This window comes from Xiphophorus hellerii, chromosome 10 (genome assembly GCF_003331165.1).
Source record: "Xiphophorus hellerii strain 12219 chromosome 10, Xiphophorus_hellerii-4.1, whole genome shotgun sequence".
Classification (NCBI taxonomy): domain Eukaryota; kingdom Metazoa; phylum Chordata; class Actinopteri; order Cyprinodontiformes; family Poeciliidae; genus Xiphophorus; species Xiphophorus hellerii.
Window position 1 is genome coordinate 4,598,556 of NC_045681.1, and position 18,641 is coordinate 4,617,196.

The following is an 18,641-nucleotide window of genomic DNA, read 5'->3' on the forward strand; positions in this document are numbered from 1 at the left end:
CACAATTCAAAATTGATTTGAAGTCTTTTGGTCTCGTAACCTGGAAGACATTAAAAAATAATACATATTTAAACATACACATATTAATATGAAAGAAGGGATCAATGAAAATCTCAGGAAGGTATTGATTTGTGGTGGTCTTTATATTTTGACTGACTGGATTTTATTGATGATCCTTAAACCAACTAATATGCTCTGAAATATGGTTATTCTTTTAATAGTAAGAGAATAAATATCACATTACCACAATTTTTAATTGCATTGGTTTTATTCTGTGAGATAACAAATATATAATTCATGTAAAACTTCATGTTTGGAGCCCTTTAGTGGTCATATTAAGTTATTACAATATAACAAGTTTGAACACATTTAGACAAAAAAAAAGAGTTAAACATATTGTACTTATATTGCACCTTTTTAGCCAACTACACTACTTAAAGTGCTTTACAACAGAATCTTTGTTCTCATCTCATTTATCTATACATACATTCAGCATTTTCAGTGAGTGTTTTTTGTTAGCAGTTAGCTATAATCCACCAAAGTCATAGCGTTCAAATGTTATGCATAACTGGTTTGTAACTAGACCAAGAAAAATAAAAAAAAGTTATGCAAACATTGATAAATATCCCAAAGTTGTGATGGTTTTACTTTTACATGAAACATATGAACAGATTTAAAGAAATTTCCAGTTGATCTTATTTACAAAAACTTTGATAAATATAAAACTGAGGCACAAATTAAACCTGTAATGCTTACAGAAAACAACTCTAGAAAATTCATAGAGAATAAATAGTGCATTTAACACAAATGCAGGAATTATAAACCAAACTTTTTGATTTTGATGATGAAAGCCAGTCTGGTTTATGGCAGTTTTTAACAGGCCTGACTAGAAGTCACACAATACAAACCAAAAGTAGTAAAGGAACACAGGATACAATATCTATCACATTAATTGCACGTCTCTGTTGATACGCTCCTGTTTACATCTTTTACATTGAGGAAGTTCCAATGTAATGCAGTATCTTGGGATAAATACCACTATAGGAACTCCTACAGAGATCCAACTTCCTTCTCCTCCATTAGAGTCTGGTCTGGTCTGTGGTTTGATTCTGGGCATAAGGGTTTCTTATAGATATTACGTTCTTGTAGGGGTTGTTGTGCCGTCCAATCTGGGAAGAATAAAAACATGTCATTTTGGTTTTTGCTGAATTGCTTTCAGGTCATAAGAAGACATGAGAATTTGTGAATTAATAAAACACAGATGTTTGTCTTTGCGATATCTTGTGTGGAGGTGTACTCACAGAGTTTCTCCTTGAAGGAGTCGAGCTTTGTCGGCTGTTGCTTGGAGAAATCTCCGTGTCGATCTTGCCAGACCAGCTGCTGCTGAGTTTGGCGCGTGGAATTCGTGGGACAGCAGAATTTACCAGGATGTTGTCTGGTTCTTTGATATAGGTGAAAAAGCTACCGCTGCTACTGCAGGATGGTGGACCATTGCCAAAGGACGGGATAATGTATGGTTTCCAAGTGACTTTTTCTTTCCTCTTGGACATTTTTCCTTTGAATCTGAAAAATAGAAGAGTACTGAAACTGTGTCTGTCCTACTGTGTAGTGTTTATAGCTAGATTTCTACGGGCAGCAGTAATTAATTTGTAAAAGCACTTTGCACACCTAGAATACAGTTTTAGAAAAAATCTAACAAATAAGACAAGTGTAATTATAAAAAGTCACCAAGGTGATAAATGAAAAAGGTTCTAACTTACTTTCTTGCTATCAGTGGCAGAGCGATCAACGAGACGACAAGCAGGCATCCGAGAATAGGTGAAACGATCACAAGGATCAACAGTGACTCTACCAAACAACAGAGTCACTAATTAGTCTCAGCCTTTCTATGATCTTGAAACAACAAGGTCATATAACATTTTAGAGAACATTTTGCATCAAAACTTTGAAAAAGTGGATTTAAAAGTTTTTGCCATCGCCTTTACAACAAAAACTTCTACTTTGGTAAAAAAAAAAGTAAATTAAAAATTTTAATTAAAAAAAAAATTGTCGATGTTGTTTTGTGTTAACATTACTTTGATAATTTTCTATGCAAAGGCTTTAGTAGCGCTATTGGACTTTATAATCCCTTTGCAGCTTGGCCTTGGGCCATTTGCTGCTGTAATAGAATAATCAATGTATGAAACTTTGTCCTTGGCTTCCAGGGACAAAGTTAATATAATATTTTGCAATATAACATAATATACTAAATACAAGCCCCCCCCAAAAAACCTCTTACAAACATAACAATAAATGTCTTGATGAACATTCTTTGATTTTCACTACAGTATACTTACCATCCTCGCAGTTCATTCCAGAACGACCAAAGCTACATCTGAAAAAAATATTAAAAATAAATTGTTTAACTTGAAACTGTTGTACTTGCAGAAAACCATAAAGTCGTACAGTCAGATCGATGCACTTACGGTTTACATGTATTGTTCACAGCTTTCTGACCAGGGGGACATGCTAAAGTACAGAAAGTTACACTATAATCAGTGCACAATGAAATATTTAAACTCTCTTGATTGTTAAATATCCTTACCCATGCATAATCTTTCACTGTAGTTTGATGTAATATAACCATCTAAACATGTGCACACGAAACTGCCCACTGTAGAATTGCACTTTGTTGTTGTTTCGTCACATGGATCCAAACCACAAAGCTGTTTCACTTTAAATGGAACAGAAAAGAAGTTTGATGGGATCAGCAAATTTCATGACATAACAAGCACATAAAATCAAGAACATCACTGATATCTAAATTCCTCAGAGATTCTTTCAGACTTAAAGTCTTGACAGAAATCGTGACCAACATTATGTGTATGTTTTGTGTGTGAAAAGGTGCCATGCCTGTTAAAAGTTTTTGAAAAGTGTGTCTTAATAAAATAAAAAAAATAAAATCCAAACACAAAACTTATCCAAAGTGGAATAAGAGAAATACCGTAATTTCCAGACTCACGCTTTCAACCCTGCGGCTTATACAATGATGCGGCTAATTTATGCATTTTTTCTAACGGCCGCCAAGGGCGCTCGAGCAGAAAAGGTAAGAGTGAGACAGGCGGAATATATGTGTCGAGGAAGACGCAAGTTTAATGTAACTTCGCGCTTTGTGCATGAATAAAATTAGCATGAACAGACCCTCATCATGGAAAACGCAAGACGAAATGCATATGATGCAGCTTTCAAGTTAAAAGCAATCGAGCTGGCCGATAAAGAAGGAAAACGGAGCTGCTGCCCGTAAACTTGGCATGAAGTTTACGATTCATGAATGAATCGATGGTGAGACGCTGGAAACGGCAGCGGGAAGAACTGGAGCAATGTAAAAAGACCAAAAAAGCTTTCAGAGGTAAGAAAAGCAGGTATTTCAATCAGACACTGAGGAGGAAGACTTCCATGGTTTCAGTGCTCAGGAGGAAGATGAAGACGGCTCTCAGTGGCTTTTACCGGTATGTTTTTTTTTTAAGCAGCACTGTTACTGCTGTGCTACCGAGTTGCTGCTGTGTTACTGCCGCGTCACAGGCACTGTTTGGAAAGAAAAGCTAAGGTATATTATTAAAACTTTGAAAACTCTTTCTGTGTACCGTCTTTCTTTGTACTGTAAATGTTCAATGTAGGCACATGCGGCTTATAGACAGGTGCGGCTTATGTATGTGCAAAATGGTTTTTCCTTTAAAAATGTACTGGGTGCGGCTTATAATCAGGTGCGCTCTATAGTCTGGAAATTATGGTAATAGAAGAATAAGAAGAATTCAAGCTGCCAAACACAAACGGGAACCAGTCTTAACACCACAGCTTTCTGATTAATACAACCTATATTATGAAAGATAAGTGTAATGAATGTACTGTATAAGGGAAAGGTAAAGAATGCTGCTGCTCGCGTTCTCAATAAAACCAGGAAGATAGAGCACATAACACCAGTTTTAAAGTCCCTCCACTGGCTCCCTGTAGCTCAAAGAATAGACTTTAAAATACTGTTGTTAGTTTATAAATCACTGAACGGCTTAGCACCACAATACATTAAAGATCTGCTTTTATTGTATCAACCTCCCAGACCTCTCAGGTCTTCCGGTTCTGGTCTGCTCTGCATCCCCAGAACCAGAACCAAACGAGGAGAAGCAGCTTTCAGCATCTATGCACCACAAATTTGGAACAAACTTCCAGAAAACTGTAAAACAGCTGAAACACTGACTTCTTTTAAATCTCAACTGAAAACCCACCTGTTTAGAATTGTTTTTGAAATGTAATCAATTACAAATTTACTGATGTAACTTGACTTAATGATTGATTCTATATTGCATTGTGTTTCTGTGTTTGTAATGATGTAAAGCACTTTGAAATGTCTTGCTGCTGAAATGTGCTATACAAATAAAATTTGATTGATTGATTGATTGAAAGTAAGAATATTCAGAATTACATATTTATATTAAACCCACATGTAAAGCTTCCTGGCAGTGGACAGCTTTCGCAGGTGAGATTTTTCATTGCTTCTATTACAATTTCTTCTGTGACGTTAGACTTTGCTTCATAGTTGATTTGGACTGAAGCTTCAACGTTGCCTGTGTTTGACCTTAGTACTGATTGTATTTCCCTGAAATGAAAATATGGAAGAGAATACTGGTAAGTCTTTGTCATACTGTAGGCATTCACTACTGTCTAAAAAACACAGATTTAACACTGAAACTTACCGGAGCTCCAGGACTATTGATGAAATGAATCCAGGTGTTTTGTTGAACTCTTTGTAAATCTGTGTATTAAAAATAGTATTTTAGTGTTCTGTTTAGTCAGTATTTGGGCACATAGAACAAAATGCCTTTTGATAAATAAAGCACAGGTGAGACCAGTAGGATATTATTCTGGCACTTGGAACAAAATAAAATATAGAAAAAGAAAAATGAAAGCTTACCGCATTAGTAATTTTATCTGAAGTCTCTTTAAATATTTTTGATTTTTTGTTGGCCATGTCAGGAAGATATCTGTCTTCTAAGTCCACCCGAGCAGGGAAAACCTTGACTATTTGGAAAAACAAAATTATTGTTAGAAAGTTCCCAAAAAATTTCACAAACACAAATAAAAATGTTCAAGCAATTAGAGTTTTCAAATGGGAGTTTACTGCAGCATCAATTATCAAATAAATACAAATAAAAAGGAAGGAACAAGAGTTAGAACACAGCTTCAGCAATTACAGATAGAAGCTATGGATCAGTCCCAAAATCTGAGTGTAGTGATGGATTCAGACCGAATACTTGAGAGATACATGATGACATTTGCAAAGGTGGCCTTCTGTCACGTGAAAAGCATTTCTAGAGTTAAAGAACTTATGTTCAAACAAGATCTTAAGAAACTCTCCTTAAGATGCGTTCATCTTTCGTTGAATTGATTACCCGCACTTTAATACTGCAGTTCAAAGTAAGTATTTTCTTAAGCAGGACACATGTAACAGGTTGAACATGGGATCATATCCCATGTCTTTGCTGCTTTTGTATTTATTATTTTCATGTTTTCATTTGTTCAATGCAGAAACAATACAGGTAAAACAATGCTTTGCTATTTTTTTTTTGTCTACGAGAGGAAAATAATTTAAAAATGTCATCTCATTACTTTACTTTCAGGCATTACCAAGCGCAGTTCACAGCTTCTCTGATCCCTGTCAAACAGGGCAAGTGTGAGGAAAGGAGAGGCGCAGAGTGCGAGCCATGTGCAATGATCATCCCTCTTCCTGTTATTTCTGTTTGGCTTCTCCTACTATGGCTTTTTCATTTCAAATATTACTTTTTTATTGCTTGTGTATATTGATACATTCTACACAATTTTATTTTAAATATGTCATTATTATGACAACTGTAATGATCATGATTTTTCAAAAGTCAAAATTTTTCGTGTCCTCTTGATCACTTGGTGTCCTATACACTGTAAGTGAACCGCAAGTGCAGGTTTCACTCTTCTAAAGTTTAACTCTGCATTAAACTTTATGCTAATAAGCTCCCTCTATAAGCTTTAAATAGCTTCTTTGGAGACCTGATTCACTCACAATAATCTTGTAGTTATGATCTGTGTCGATCTCTGATCTGTATTATCTGGTAAAACAGTATGTTGTAAGTTCATTGTGGAATTTATTACATTTTGTGAGTGAAGAAACTGAAACTGAAGATGCACAAAAAACTATACTAGTTTCATGAATAGAGCCCCCATCAAGTAAATTACATCAAGACTATCTAGTCTGTTTTTAGTTTAGTCTCTTTACTGGATCCAGTTTGGAAGCACCAAACTGGATTCAGGTTGTGACACTGTGAAAAGATTTATTGCTTTATGAGAAGCAACACATTGCCTCTACTGAATACATTATGAAAAGCAATATATTTTACATTCAGATACTTACCCTTTTGACAGCCTTCTCGATAAACTTCTCCCGGAAGACACAAGCACACGTGAGTCTGGTCAGCACGGTCTTCACAGATGCTTCCACTGAGACATGGGCTTGAAGCACACGCACCTTGATAATTAAGACAAGAACAAATGCACAATTTGGCAAATTATTGCACAGTTATTCTAATGAGAGTGCATGTATTATTAAATTGTATCTATTTGTAACGTACTTGTAGGTCGTGTAGTTGTCACTTGGCCAACTGCTGTGGTTGATATTGGAACAGCAGTAGTTTTTGATGGACCTGCTGTGGTTGTTGTAGGAGGTGTGGTGGTTGCAGTTGTAGCTTCTGATGTGGTTGTGGTTTGTGATCCTGTAGTAGTAGTAGTAGTAGTAGTAGAAGTAGTAGTAGTTGTGATTAAAGCTCCTGTGGTGGATGTGGTTGGAGCTTTTGTGGTGATTGTGGTTGGAGCTCCTGTAGTGGATGCGGTTGGAGCTGCTGTGATTGTGGTTGTAGATGCTGTGGTTGTGGTTGTAGCTCCAGTGGTTGTGGTAGGAGCCTTTGTGGTTGTTGTTGGACCTTCAGTTGTTGTAGTTGGAGCTGCTGTGGTTATAGTTGGAGATCCAGTGGCGGTTGTGGTTGGAACTGCTGTAGTAGATGTTGTTGAAGATGATATGATAGTGGTTAGAGTGGTTGGAGGTGCTGTGGTTGTTGTTGGAGCTGCTGTGGTTGTAGTTGGAGCTGCTTTGGTTGTGGTTGGAACTCCTGTGGTAGTGGTTGGAGCTGCTGTGGTTGTTAGAGCTGCTGTGGTTGTTGATGGAGCTTCTGTGGTTGTTGTTGGAGCTATTGTGGATGTAGTTTGAGCTTCTGTTGTTGTGGTTGGAGCTGCTGTGGCTGTGGTTGGAGCTGCAGTGGTTGTGGTAGGAGCTGCTGTTGTTGTTGATGGAGTTGCTGTGATGGTAGTTGGAGCTGCTGTGGTTGTGGTTGGAGATTCTGTGGTTGTAGTTGGAACTCCTGAGGTAGTGGTTATAGCTGCTGTGGTTGTAGTTGGAGCTTCTGTGGTTGTGGTTGGAGCTGCTGTGGTTGTAGTTGCAAAGGATGTGGTTGTTGTTGGAGAGGATGTGGTTGTGGTTGGAGCTGCTGTGGTTGTGGTTGTAACTCCTGTGGTAGTGGTTGGAGCTGCTGTGGTAGTAGTGGGAGCTGCTGTGGTTGTAGTTGGAGAGGCAGTGGTTGTGGTTGGAACTTCTGTGGATGTGGTTGGAGCTGCTGTGGTTGTGGTTGGCGTTGCAGTCGTTGTTGTTGGAGCTGCTGTGGTTGTAGGTGGAGTCGCTGTGCTTGTTGATGGAGGTGCTGTTGTAGTTGGAACTGCTGTGGTTGTTGATGGACCTATTGTGGTTGTAGTTTGAGCTTCTGTGGTAGTGGTTGGAGCTGCAGTGGTTGTGGTAGGAGACACTGCGGTTATTGATGGAGCTTCTGTGGTAGTGGTTGTGGTAGGAGACACTGTGGTTGTAGTTGGAGCTCCAGTGGTGGATGTGGTTGGAGCTCCTCTAGAAGTAGTGATCAGATCTTCTGTGGTTGTGGTTGGAGAGGCTGTGGTTTTAATTGGTAATGCTGTGATTGTGGTTGGAGCTCCAGTGTTTGTGGTTGGAGCTGCTGTGGTTGTAGTTCGAGCTGCTGTGGTTGTGGTTGGAACTGGAGTGTTAGAGGTTGGAGCTGCTGTGGTTGTAGTTGGAGCTGCTTTGGTTGTTGTTGGAGCTATTGTGGTTGTAGTGTGAGCTTCTGTTGTTGTGGTTGGAGCCGCTGTGGCTGTGGTTGGAGCTGCAGTGGTTGTGGTAGGAGACACTGTGGTTGTAGTTGGAGCTGCTGTGGTTTTTGTTGCTGCTGTGGTTGTGGTAGGAGACACTGTGGTTGTTGATGGAGCTGCTGTGGTTGTAGTTGGAGCCGCTGTGGTTGTTGATGGAGCTGCTGTTGTAGTTGGAGCTGCTGTGGTTGTTGATGGAGAGGCAGTAGTTGTTGTTGGAGAGGCAGTGGTTTTAGTTGAGGGGGCAGTGGTTGTGGTTGGAGCTGCTGTCGTTGTAGTCGGAGCTGCCGTGGTAGTTGATGGAGCTATTGTGGTTGTAGTTTGAGCTTCTGTGGTAGTGGTTGGAGCTGCAGTGGTTGTGGTAGGAGACACTGTGGTTGTAGTTGGAGCTCCAGTGGTGGATGGGGTTGGAGCTCCTCTAGAAGTAGTGGTCAGATCTTCTGTGGTTGTGGTTGGAGAGGCTGTGGTTTTAATTGGTAATGCTGTGATTGTGGTTGGAGCTCCAGTGTTTGTGGTTGGAGCTGCTGTGGTTGTAGTTCGAGCTGCTGTGGTTGTGGTTGGAACTGGAGTGTTAGAGGTTGGAGCTGCTGTGGTTGTAGTTGGAGCTGCTTTGGTTGTTGTTGGAGCTATTGTGGTTGGAGCCGCTGTGGCTGTGGATGGAGCTGCAGTGGTTGTGGAAGGAGACACTGTGGTTGTAGTTGGAGCTGCTGTGGTTTTTGTTGCTGCTGTGGTTGTGGTAGGAGACACTGTGGTTGTTGATGGAGCTGCTGTGGTTGTAGTTGGAGATACTGTGGTTGTAGATGGAGAGGCAGTGGTTGTTCTTGGAGAGGAAGTGGTTGTAGTTGGGGAGGCAGTGGTTGTGGCTGGAACTCCTGTGGTAGTGGGTGGAGCTGCTGTGGTTCTGGTCAGATCTTCAGTGGTTGGAGTTGGAGAGGCAGTGCTTGTTGTTGGAGAGGATGTAGTTGTGGTTGGAGCTGCTGTGGTTGTGGTTGGAGTAGCTGTGGTTGTAGTTGGAGCTTTTGTGGTTGTGGTTGGAGCTGCTGTGGTTGTAGTTGCAGAGGATGTGGTTGTTGTTGGAGAGGATGTGGTTGTGGTTGGAGCTGCTGTGGTTGGCGTTGCAGAGGATGTGGCTGTGGTTGGAGCTGCTGTGGTTGTGGTTGGCGTTGCAGTCGTTGTTGGAGCTGCTGTGGATGTAGGTGGAGTCGCTGCGGTTGTTGATGGAGGTGCTGTTGTAGTTGGAGCTGCTGTGGTTGTTGATGGAGCTATTGTGGTTGTAGTTTGAGCTTCTGTCGTAGTGGTTGGAGCTGCTGTGGTTGTAGTTGCAGAGGATGTGGTTGTTGTTGGAGAGGATGTGGTCGTGGTTGGAGCTGCTGTGGTGGTAGTTGCAGAGGATGTGGTTGTGGTTGGAGCTGCTGTGGTAGTAGTTGGAGCCGCTGTGGTTGTTGGAGGTGCTGTGGTTGTAGATGGAGAGGCAGTGGTTGTTGTTGGAGAGGCAGTGGTTGTAGTTGGGGAGGCAGTGGTTGTGGCTGGAACTCCTGTGGTAGTGGTTGGAGTAGCTGTGGTTGTAGTTGGAGCCGCTGTGGTTGTTGGAGGTGCTGTGGTTGTAGATGGAGAGGCAGTGGTTGTTGTTGGAGAGGCAGTGGTTGTAGTTGGGGAGGCAGTGGTTGTGGCTGGAACTCCTGTGGTAGTGGTTGGAGCTGCTGTGGTTCTGGTTAGATCTTCAGTGGTTGGAGTTGGAGAGGCAGTGCTTGTGGTTGGAGCTGCTGTGGTTGTGGTTGGAGTAGCTGTGGTTGTAGTTGGAGCTTCTGTGGTTGTGGTTGGAGCTGCTGTGGTTGTAGTTGCAGAGGATGTGGTTGTTGTTGGAGAGGATGTGGTTGTGGTTGTAGCTGCTGTGGTGGTAGTTGCAGAGGATGTGGTTGTGGTTGGAGCTGCAGTGGTTGTGGTAGGAGACGCTGTGGTTGTTGAAGAAGCTTCTGTGGTAGTAGTTGGAGTTGCAGTGGTTGTGGTTGGAGCTGCTGTGGTTGTAGTTGGAGCCGCTGTGGTTGTTGGAGGTGCTGTGGTTGTAGATGGAGAGGCAGTGGTTGTTGTTGGAGAGGCAGTGGTTGTAGTTGGGGAGGCAGTGGTTGTGGCTGGAACTCCTGTGGTAGTGGTTGGAGTAGCTGTGGTTGTAGTTGGAGCCGCTGTGGTTGTTGGAGGTGCTGTGGTTGTAGATGGAGAGGCAGTGGTTGTTGTTGGAGAGGCAGTGGTTGTAGTTGGGGAGGCAGTGGTTGTGGCTGGAACTCCTGTGGTAGTGGTTGGAGCTGCTGTGGTTCTGGTTAGATCTTCAGTGGTTGGAGTTGGAGAGGCAGTGCTTGTGGTTGGAGCTGCTGTGGTTGTGGTTGGAGTAGCTGTGGTTGTAGTTGGAGCTTCTGTGGTTGTGGTTGGAGCTGCTGTGGTTGTAGTTGCAGAGGATGTGGTTGTTGTTGGAGAGGATGTGGTTGTGGTTGGAGCTGCTGTGGTGGTAGTTGCAGAGGATGTGGTTGTGGTTGGAGCTGCTGTGGTTGTGGTTGGCGTTGCAGTCGTTGTTGTTGGTGCTGCTGTGGTTGTAGGTGGAGTCGCTGCGGTTGTTGATGGAGGTGCTGTTACAGTTGGAGCTGCTGTGGTTGTTGATGGAGCTATTGTGGTTGTAGTTTGAGCTTCTGTGGTAGTGGTTGGAGCTGCAGTGGTTGTGGTAGGAGACACTGTGGTTGTTGATGAAGCTTCTGTGGTTGTAGTTGGAGATGCTGTGGTTGTAGATGGAGAGGCAGTGGTTGTTCTTGGAGAGGAAGTGGTTGTAGTTGGGGAGGCAGTGGTTGTGGCTGGAACTCCTGTGGTAGTGGTTGGAGCTGCTGTGGTTCTGGTTAGATCTTCAGTGGTTGGAGTTGGAGAGGCAGTGCTTGTGGTTGGAGCTGCTGTGGTTGTGGTTGGAGTAGCTGTGGTTGTAGTTGGAGCTTCTGTGGTTGTGGTTAGAGCTGCTGTGGTTGTAGATGCAGAGGACGTGGTTGTTGTTGGAGAGGATGTGGTTGGAGCTGCTGTGGTGGTAGTTGCAGAGGATGTGGTTGTGGTTGGAGCTGCTGTGGTTGTGGTTGGCATTGCTGTCGTTGTTGTTGGAGCTGCTGTGGTTGTAGGTGGAGTCGCTGCGGTTGTTGATGGAGGTGCTGTTGTAGTTGGAGCTGCTGTGGTTATTGATGGAGCTGCTGTTGTAGTTGGAGCTGATGTGGTTGTTGATGCAGAGGCAATAGTTGTTGTTGGAGCTGCTGTGGTAGTAGTGGGAGCTGCAGTGGTTGTGGTAGGAGACGCTGTGGTTGTTGATGAAGCTTCTGTGGTAGTAGTTGGAGCTGCAGTGGTTGTGGTTGGAGCTGCTGTGGTTGTAGTTGGAGCCGCTGTGGTTGTTGATGTAACTGCTGTTGTTGTTGGAGGTGCTGTGGTTGTAGATGGAGAGGCAGTGGTTGTAGTTGGGGAGGCAGTGGTTGTGGCTGGAACTCCTGTGGTAGTGGTTGGAGCTGCTGTGGTTCTGGTTAGATCTTCAGTGGTTGGAGTTGGAGAGGCAGTGCTTGTGGTTGGAGCTGCTGTGGTTGTGGTTGGAGTAGCTGTGGTTGTAGTTGGAGCTTCTGTGGTTGTGGTTGGAGCTGCTGTGGTTGTAGTTGCAGAGGATGTGGTTGTGGTTGGAGCTGCTGTGGTGGTAGTTGCAGAGGATGTGGTTGTGGTTGGAGCTGCTGTGGTTGTGGTTGGCGTTGCAGTCGTTGTTGTTGGTGCTGCTGTGGTTGTAGGTGGAGTCGCTGCGGTTGTTGATGGAGGTGCTGTTACAGTTGGAGCTGCTGTGGTTGTTGATGGAGCTATTGTGGTTGTAGTTTGAGCTTCTGTGGTAGTGGTTGGAGCTGCAGTGGTTGTGGTAGGAGACACTGTGGTTGTTGATGAAGCTTCTGTGGTTGTAGTTGGAGATGCTGTGGTTGTAGATGGAGAGGCAGTGGTTGTTCTTGGAGAGGAAGTGGTTGTAGTTGGGGAGGCAGTGGTTGTGGCTGGAACTCCTGTGGTAGTGGTTGGAGCTGCTGTGGTTCTGGTTAGATCTTCAGTGGTTGGAGTTGGAGAGGCAGTGCTTGTGGTTGGAGCTGCTGTGGTTGTGGTTGGAGTAGCTGTGGTTGTAGTTGGAGCTTCTGTGGTTGTGGTTAGAGCTGCTGTGGTTGTAGATGCAGAGGACGTGGTTGTTGTTGGAGAGGATGTGGTTGGAGCTGCTGTGGTGGTAGTTGCAGAGGATGTGGTTGTGGTTGGAGCTGCTGTGGTTGTGGTTGGCATTGCTGTCGTTGTTGTTGGAGCTGCTGTGGTTGTAGGTGGAGTCGCTGCGGTTGTTGATGGAGGTGCTGTTGTAGTTGGAGCTGCTGTGGTTGTTGATGGAGCTGCTGTTGTAGTTGGAGCTGATGTGGTTGTTGATGCAGAGGCAATAGTTGTTGTTGGAGCTGCTGTCGTTGTAGTCGGAGCTGCCGTGGTAGTTGATGGAGCTATTGTGGTTGTAGTTTGAGCTTCTGTTGTAGTGGTTGGAGCTGCAGTGGTTGTGGTAGGAGACGCTGTGGTTGTTGATGAAGCTTCTGTGGTAGTAGTTGGAGCTGCAGTGGTTGTGGTTGGAGCTGCTGTGGTTGTAGTTGGAGCCGCTGTGGTTGTTGATGTAACTGCTGTTGTTGTTGGAGGTGCTGTGGTTGTAGATGGAGAGGCAGTGGTTGTAGTTGGGGAGGCAGTGGTTGTGGCTGGAACTCCTGTGGTAGTGGTTGGAGCTGCTGTGGTTCTGGTTAGATCTTCAGTGGTTGGAGTTGGAGAGGCAGTGCTTGTGGTTGGAGCTGCTGTGGTTGTGGTTGGAGTAGCTGTGGTTGTAGTTGGAGCTTCTGTGGTTGTGGTTGGAGCTGCTGTGGTTGTAGTTGCAGAGGATGTGGTTGTTGTTGGAGAGGATGTGGTTGTGGTTGGAACTGCTGTGGTGGTAGTTGCAGAGGATGTGGTTGTGGTTGGAGCTGCTGTGGTTGTGGTTGGCGTTGCAGTCGTTGTTGTTGGTGCTGCTGTGGTTGTAGGTGGAGTCGCTGCGGTTGTTGATGGAGGTGCTGTTACAGTTGGAGCTGCTGTGGTTGTTGATGGAGCTATTGTGGTTGTAGTTTGAGCTTCTGTGGTAGTGGTTGGAGCTGCAGTGGTTGTGGTAGGAGACACTGTGGTTGTTGATGAAGCTTCTGTGGTTGTAGTTGGAGATGCTGTGGTTGTAGATGGAGAGGCAGTGGTTGTTCTTGGAGAGGAAGTGGTTGTAGTTGGGGAGGCAGTGGTTGTGGCTGGAACTCCTGTGGTAGTGGTTGGAGCTGCTGTGGTTCTGGTTAGATCTTCAGTGGTTGGAGTTGGAGAGGCAGTGCTTGTGGTTGGAGCTGCTGTGGTTGTGGTTGGAGTAGCTGTGGTTGTAGTTGGAGCTTCTGTGGTTGTGGTTAGAGCTGCTGTGGTTGTAGATGCAGAGGACGTGGTTGTTGTTGGAGAGGATGTGGTTGGAGCTGCTGTGGTGGTAGTTGCAGAGGATGTGGTTGTGGTTGGAGCTGCTGTGGTTGTGGTTGGCATTGCTGTCGTTGTTGTTGGAGCTGCTGTGGTTGTAGGTGGAGTCGCTGCGGTTGTTGATGGAGGTGCTGATGTAGTTGGAGCTGCTGTGGTTGTTGATGGAGCTGCTGTTGTAGTTGGAGCTGATGTGGTTGTTGATGCAGAGGCAATAGTTGTTGTTGGAGCTGCTGTCGTTGTAGTCGGAGCTGCCGTGGTAGTTGATGGAGCTATTGTGGTTGTAGTTTGAGCTTCTGTTGTAGTGGTTGGAGCTGCTGTGGTAGTAGTGGGAGCTGCAGTGGTTGTGGTAGGAGACGCTGTGGTTGTTGATGAAGCTTCTGTGGTAGTAGTTGGAGCTGCAGTGGTTGTGGTTGGAGCTGCTGTGGTTGTAGTTGGAGCCGCTGTGGTTGTTGATGTAACTGCTGTTGTTGTTGGAGGTGCTGTGGTTGTAGATGGAGAGGCAGTGGTTGTTGTTGGAGAGGCAGTGGTTGTAGCTGTGGAGGCAGTGGTTGTGGCTGAAACTCCTGTGGTAGTGGTTGGAGCTGCTGTGGTTCTGGTTAGATCTTCAGTGGTTGGAGTTGGAGAGGCAGTGCTTGTTGTTGGAGAGGATGTAGTTGTGGTTGGAGCTGCTGTGGTTGTGGTTGGCGTTGCAGTCATTGTTGTTGGAGCTGCTGTGGTTGTAGGTGGAGTCGCTGCGGTTGTTGATCGAGGTGCTGTTGTAGTTGGAGCTGCTGTGGTTGTTGATGGAGCTATTGTGGTTTTAGTTTGAGCTTCTGTCGTAGTGGTTGGAGCTGCTGTGGTAGTAGTGGGAGTTGCAGTAGTTGTGGTAGGAGACTCTGTGGTTGTTGATGAAGCATCTGTGGTAGTAGTTGGAGCTGCTGTGGTTGTAGTTGGAGCCGCTGTGGTTGTTGATGTAACTGCTGTTGTTGTTGGAGGTGCTGTGGTTGTAGATGGAGAGGCAGTGGTTGTTGTTGGAGATGCAGTGGTTGTAGTTGGGGAGGCAGTGGTTGTGGCTGGAACTCCTGTGGTTGTGGTTGGAGCTGCTGTGGTTGTGGTTGGAGTAGCTGTGGTTGTAGTTGGAGCTTCTGTGGTCGTGGTTGGAGCTGCTGTGGTTGTAGTTGCAGAGGATGTGGTTGTTGTTGGAGAGGATGTGGTTGTGGTTGGAGCTGCTGTGGTTGTGGTTGGCGTTGCAGTCGTTGTAGTTGGAGATGCTGTGGTTGTTGGAGCTGCTGTGCTTGTGGTTGGAGCTGCAGTGGTTGTGATCAATGCTTCTGTGGTTGTAGTTGGAGCTGCTGTGGTTGTGGTTGGCGTTGCAGTGGTTGTGGTTGGAGCAGCTGTGGTTGTAGTTGGAGCTTCTGTGGTTGTTGATGGAGGTGCTGTTGTAGTTGGAGCTGCTGTGGTTATTGATGGAGCTGCTGTTGTAGTTGGAGCTGATGTGGTTGTTGATGCAGAGGCAATAGTTGTTGTTGGAGCTGCTGTGGTAGTAGTGGGAGCTGCAGTGGTTGTGGTAGGAGACGCTGTGGTTGTTGATGAAGCTTCTGTGGTAGTAGTTGGAGCTGCAGTGGTTGTGGTTGGAGCTGCTGTGGTTGTAGTTGGAGCCGCTGTGGTTGTTGATGTAACTGCTGTTGTTGTTGGAGGTGCTGTGGTTGTAGATGGAGAGGCAGTGGTTGTAGTTGGGGAGGCAGTGGTTGTGGCTGGAACTCCTGTGGTAGTGGTTGGAGCTGCTGTGGTTCTGGTTAGATCTTCAGTGGTTGGAGTTGGAGAGGCAGTGCTTGTGGTTGGAGCTGCTGTGGTTGTGGTTGGAGTAGCTGTGGTTGTAGTTGGAGCTTCTGTGGTTGTGGTTGGAGCTGCTGTGGTTGTAGTTGCAGAGGATGTGGTTGTTGTTGGAGAGGATGTGGTTGTGGTTGGAGCTGCTGTGGTGGTAGTTGCAGAGGATGTGGTTGTGGTTGGAGCTGCTGTGGTTGTGGTTGGCGTTGCAGTCGTTGTTGTTGGTGCTGCTGTGGTTGTAGGTGGAGTCGCTGCGGTTGTTGATGGAGGTGCTGTTACAGTTGGAGCTGCTGTGGTTGTTGATGGAGCTATTGTGGTTGTAGTTTGAGCTTCTGTGGTAGTGGTTGGAGCTGCAGTGGTTGTGGTAGGAGACACTGTGGTTGTTGATGAAGCTTCTGTGGTTGTAGTTGGAGATGCTGTGGTTGTAGATGGAGAGGCAGTGGTTGTTCTTGGAGAGGAAGTGGTTGTAGTTGGGGAGGCAGTGGTTGTGGCTGGAACTCCTGTGGTAGTGGTTGGAGCTGCTGTGGTTCTGGTTAGATCTTCAGTGGTTGGAGTTGGAGAGGCAGTGCTTGTGGTTGGACCTGCTGTGGTTGTGGTTGGAGTAGCTGTGGTTGTAGTTGGAGCTTCTGTGGTTGTGGTTAGAGCTGCTGTGGTTGTAGATGCAGAGGACGTGGTTGTTGTTGGAGAGGATGTGGTTGGAGCTGCTGTGGTGGTAGTTGCAGAGGATGTGGTTGTGGTTGGAGCTGCTGTGGTTGTGGTTGGCATTGCTGTCGTTGTTGTTGGAGCTGCTGTGGTTGTAGGTGGAGTCGCTGCGGTTGTTGATGGAGGTGCTGTTGTAGTTGGAGCTGCTGTGGTTGTTGATGGAGCTGCTGTTGTAGTTGGAGCTGATGTGGTTGTTGATGCAGAGGCAATAGTTGTTGTTGGAGCTGCTGTCGTTGTAGTCGGAGCTGCCGTGGTAGTTGATGGAGCTATTGTGGTTGTAGTTTGAGCTTCTGTTGTAGTGGTTGGAGCTGCTGTGGTAGTAGTGGGAGCTGCAGTGGTTGTGGTAGGAGACGCTGTGGTTGTTGATGAAGCTTCTGTGGTAGTAGTTGGAGCTGCAGTGGTTGTGGTTGGAGCTGCTGTGGTTGTAGTTGGAGCCGCTGTGGTTGTTGATGTAACTGCTGTTGTTGTTGGAGGTGCTGTGGTTGTAGATGGAGAGGCAGTGGTTGTAGTTGGGGAGGCAGTGGTTGTGGCTGGAACTCCTGTGGTAGTGGTTGGAGCTGCTGTGGTTCTGGTTAGATCTTCAGTGGTTGGAGTTGGAGAGGCAGTGCTTGTGGTTGGAGCTGCTGTGGTTGTGGTTGGAGTAGCTGTGGTTGTAGTTGGAGCTTCTGTGGTTGTGGTTGGAGCTGCTGTGGTTGTAGTTGCAGAGGATGTGGTTGTTGTTGGAGAGGATGTGGTTGTGGTTGGAGCTGCTGTGGTGGTAGTTGCAGAGGATGTGGTTGTGGTTGGAGCTGCTGTGGTTGTGGTTGGCGTTGCAGTCGTTGTTGTTGGTGCTGCTGTGGTTGTAGGTGGAGTCGCTGCGGTTGTTGATGGAGGTGCTGTTACAGTTGGAGCTGCTGTGGTTGTTGATGGAGCTATTGTGGTTGTAGTTTGAGCTTCTGTGGTAGTGGTTGGAGCTGCAGTGGTTGTGGTAGGAGACACTGTGGTTGTTGATGAAGCTTCTGTGGTTGTAGTTGGAGATGCTGTGGTTGTAGATGGAGAGGCAGTGGTTGTTCTTGGAGAGGAAGTGGTTGTAGTTGGGGAGGCAGTGGTTGTGGCTGGAACTCCTGTGGTAGTGGTTGGAGCTGCTGTGGTTCTGGTTAGATCTTCAGTGGTTGGAGTTGGAGAGGCAGTGCTTGTGGTTGGAGCTGCTGTGGTTGTGGTTGGAGTAGCTGTGGTTGTAGTTGGAGCTTCTGTGGTTGTGGTTAGAGCTGCTGTGGTTGTAGATGCAGAGGACGTGGTTGTTGTTGGAGAGGATGTGGTTGGAGCTGCTGTGGTGGTAGTTGCAGAGGATGTGGTTGTGGTTGGAGCTGCTGTGGTTGTGGTTGGCATTGCTGTCGTTGTTGTTGGAGCTGCTGTGGTTGTAGGTGGAGTCGCTGCGGTTGTTGATGGAGGTGCTGTTGTAGTTGGAGCTGCTGTGGTTGTTGATGGAGCTGCTGTTGTAGTTGGAGCTGATGTGGTTGTTGATGCAGAGGCAATAGTTGTTGTTGGAGCTGCTGTCGTTGTAGTCGGAGCTGCCGTGGTAGTTGATGGAGCTATTGTGGTTGTAGTTTGAGCTTCTGTTGTAGTGGTTGGAGCTGCTGTGGTAGTAGTGGGAGCTGCAGTGGTTGTGGTAGGAGACGCTGTGGTTGTTGATGAAGCTTCTGTGGTAGTAGTTGGAGCTGCAGTGGTTGTGGTTGGAGCTGCTGTGGTTGTAGTTGGAGCCGCTGTGGTTGTTGATGTAACTGCTGTTGTTGTTGGAGGTGCTGTGGTTGTAGATGGAGAGGCAGTGGTTGTTGTTGGAGAGGCAGTGGTTGTAGCTGTGGAGGCAGTGGTTGTGGCTGAAACTCCTGTGGTAGTGGTTGGAGCTGCTGTGGTTCTGGTTAGATCTTCAGTGGTTGGAGTTGGAGAGGCAGTGCTTGTTGTTGGAGAGGATGTAGTTGTGGTTGGAGCTGCTGTGGTTGTGGTTGGCGTTGCAGTCATTGTTGTTGGAGCTGCTGTGGTTGTAGGTGGAGTCGCTGCGGTTGTTGATCGAGGTGCTGTTGTAGTTGGAGCTGCTGTGGTTGTTGATGGAGCTATTGTGGTTTTAGTTTGAGCTTCTGTCGTAGTGGTTGGAGCTGCTGTGGTAGTAGTGGGAGTTGCAGTAGTTGTGGTAGGAGACTCTGTGGTTGTTGATGAAGCATCTGTGGTAGTAGTTGGAGCTGCTGTGGTTGTAGTTGGAGCCGCTGTGGTTGTTGATGTAACTGCTGTTGTTGTTGGAGGTGCTGTGGTTGTAGATGGAGAGGCAGTGGTTGTTGTTGGAGATGCAGTGGTTGTAGTTGGGGAGGCAGTGGTTGTGGCTGGAACTCCTGTGGTTGTGGTTGGAGCTGCTGTGGTTGTGGTTG

General features: G+C 46.0%; 1 protein-coding gene across 1 annotated transcript; it reads right to left on the reverse strand.

Moving 5' to 3' along the window:
• Window positions 1–249: 249 nt before the first annotated feature.
• On the reverse strand, window positions 250–18,440 carry LOC116727243 (mucin-5AC-like). Its single transcript, XM_032574554.1, has 32 exons — window positions 18,400–18,440; window positions 18,177–18,314; window positions 17,516–17,693; window positions 17,008–17,374; window positions 16,595–16,634; window positions 16,211–16,388; window positions 15,703–16,069; window positions 14,609–14,651; window positions 14,367–14,522; window positions 13,706–13,883; window positions 13,180–13,564; window positions 12,785–12,824; window positions 12,422–12,599; window positions 11,914–12,280; window positions 11,522–11,561; window positions 11,222–11,399; window positions 10,701–11,080; window positions 9,677–10,657; window positions 9,325–9,512; window positions 8,291–8,792; window positions 8,021–8,230; window positions 6,636–7,549; window positions 6,419–6,532; window positions 4,946–5,052; window positions 4,728–4,786; window positions 4,476–4,630; window positions 2,585–2,713; window positions 2,466–2,508; window positions 2,337–2,374; window positions 1,761–1,848; window positions 1,302–1,563; window positions 250–1,169 (listed from the first exon to the last, which is right to left on the reverse strand). Exons 1-32 carry the CDS (start codon window positions 18,438–18,440, stop codon window positions 1,080–1,082), a joined length of 7,134 nt encoding a protein of 2,377 aa, XP_032430445.1. The 3' UTR covers window positions 250–1,079.
• Window positions 18,441–18,641: the final 201 nt, after the last annotated feature.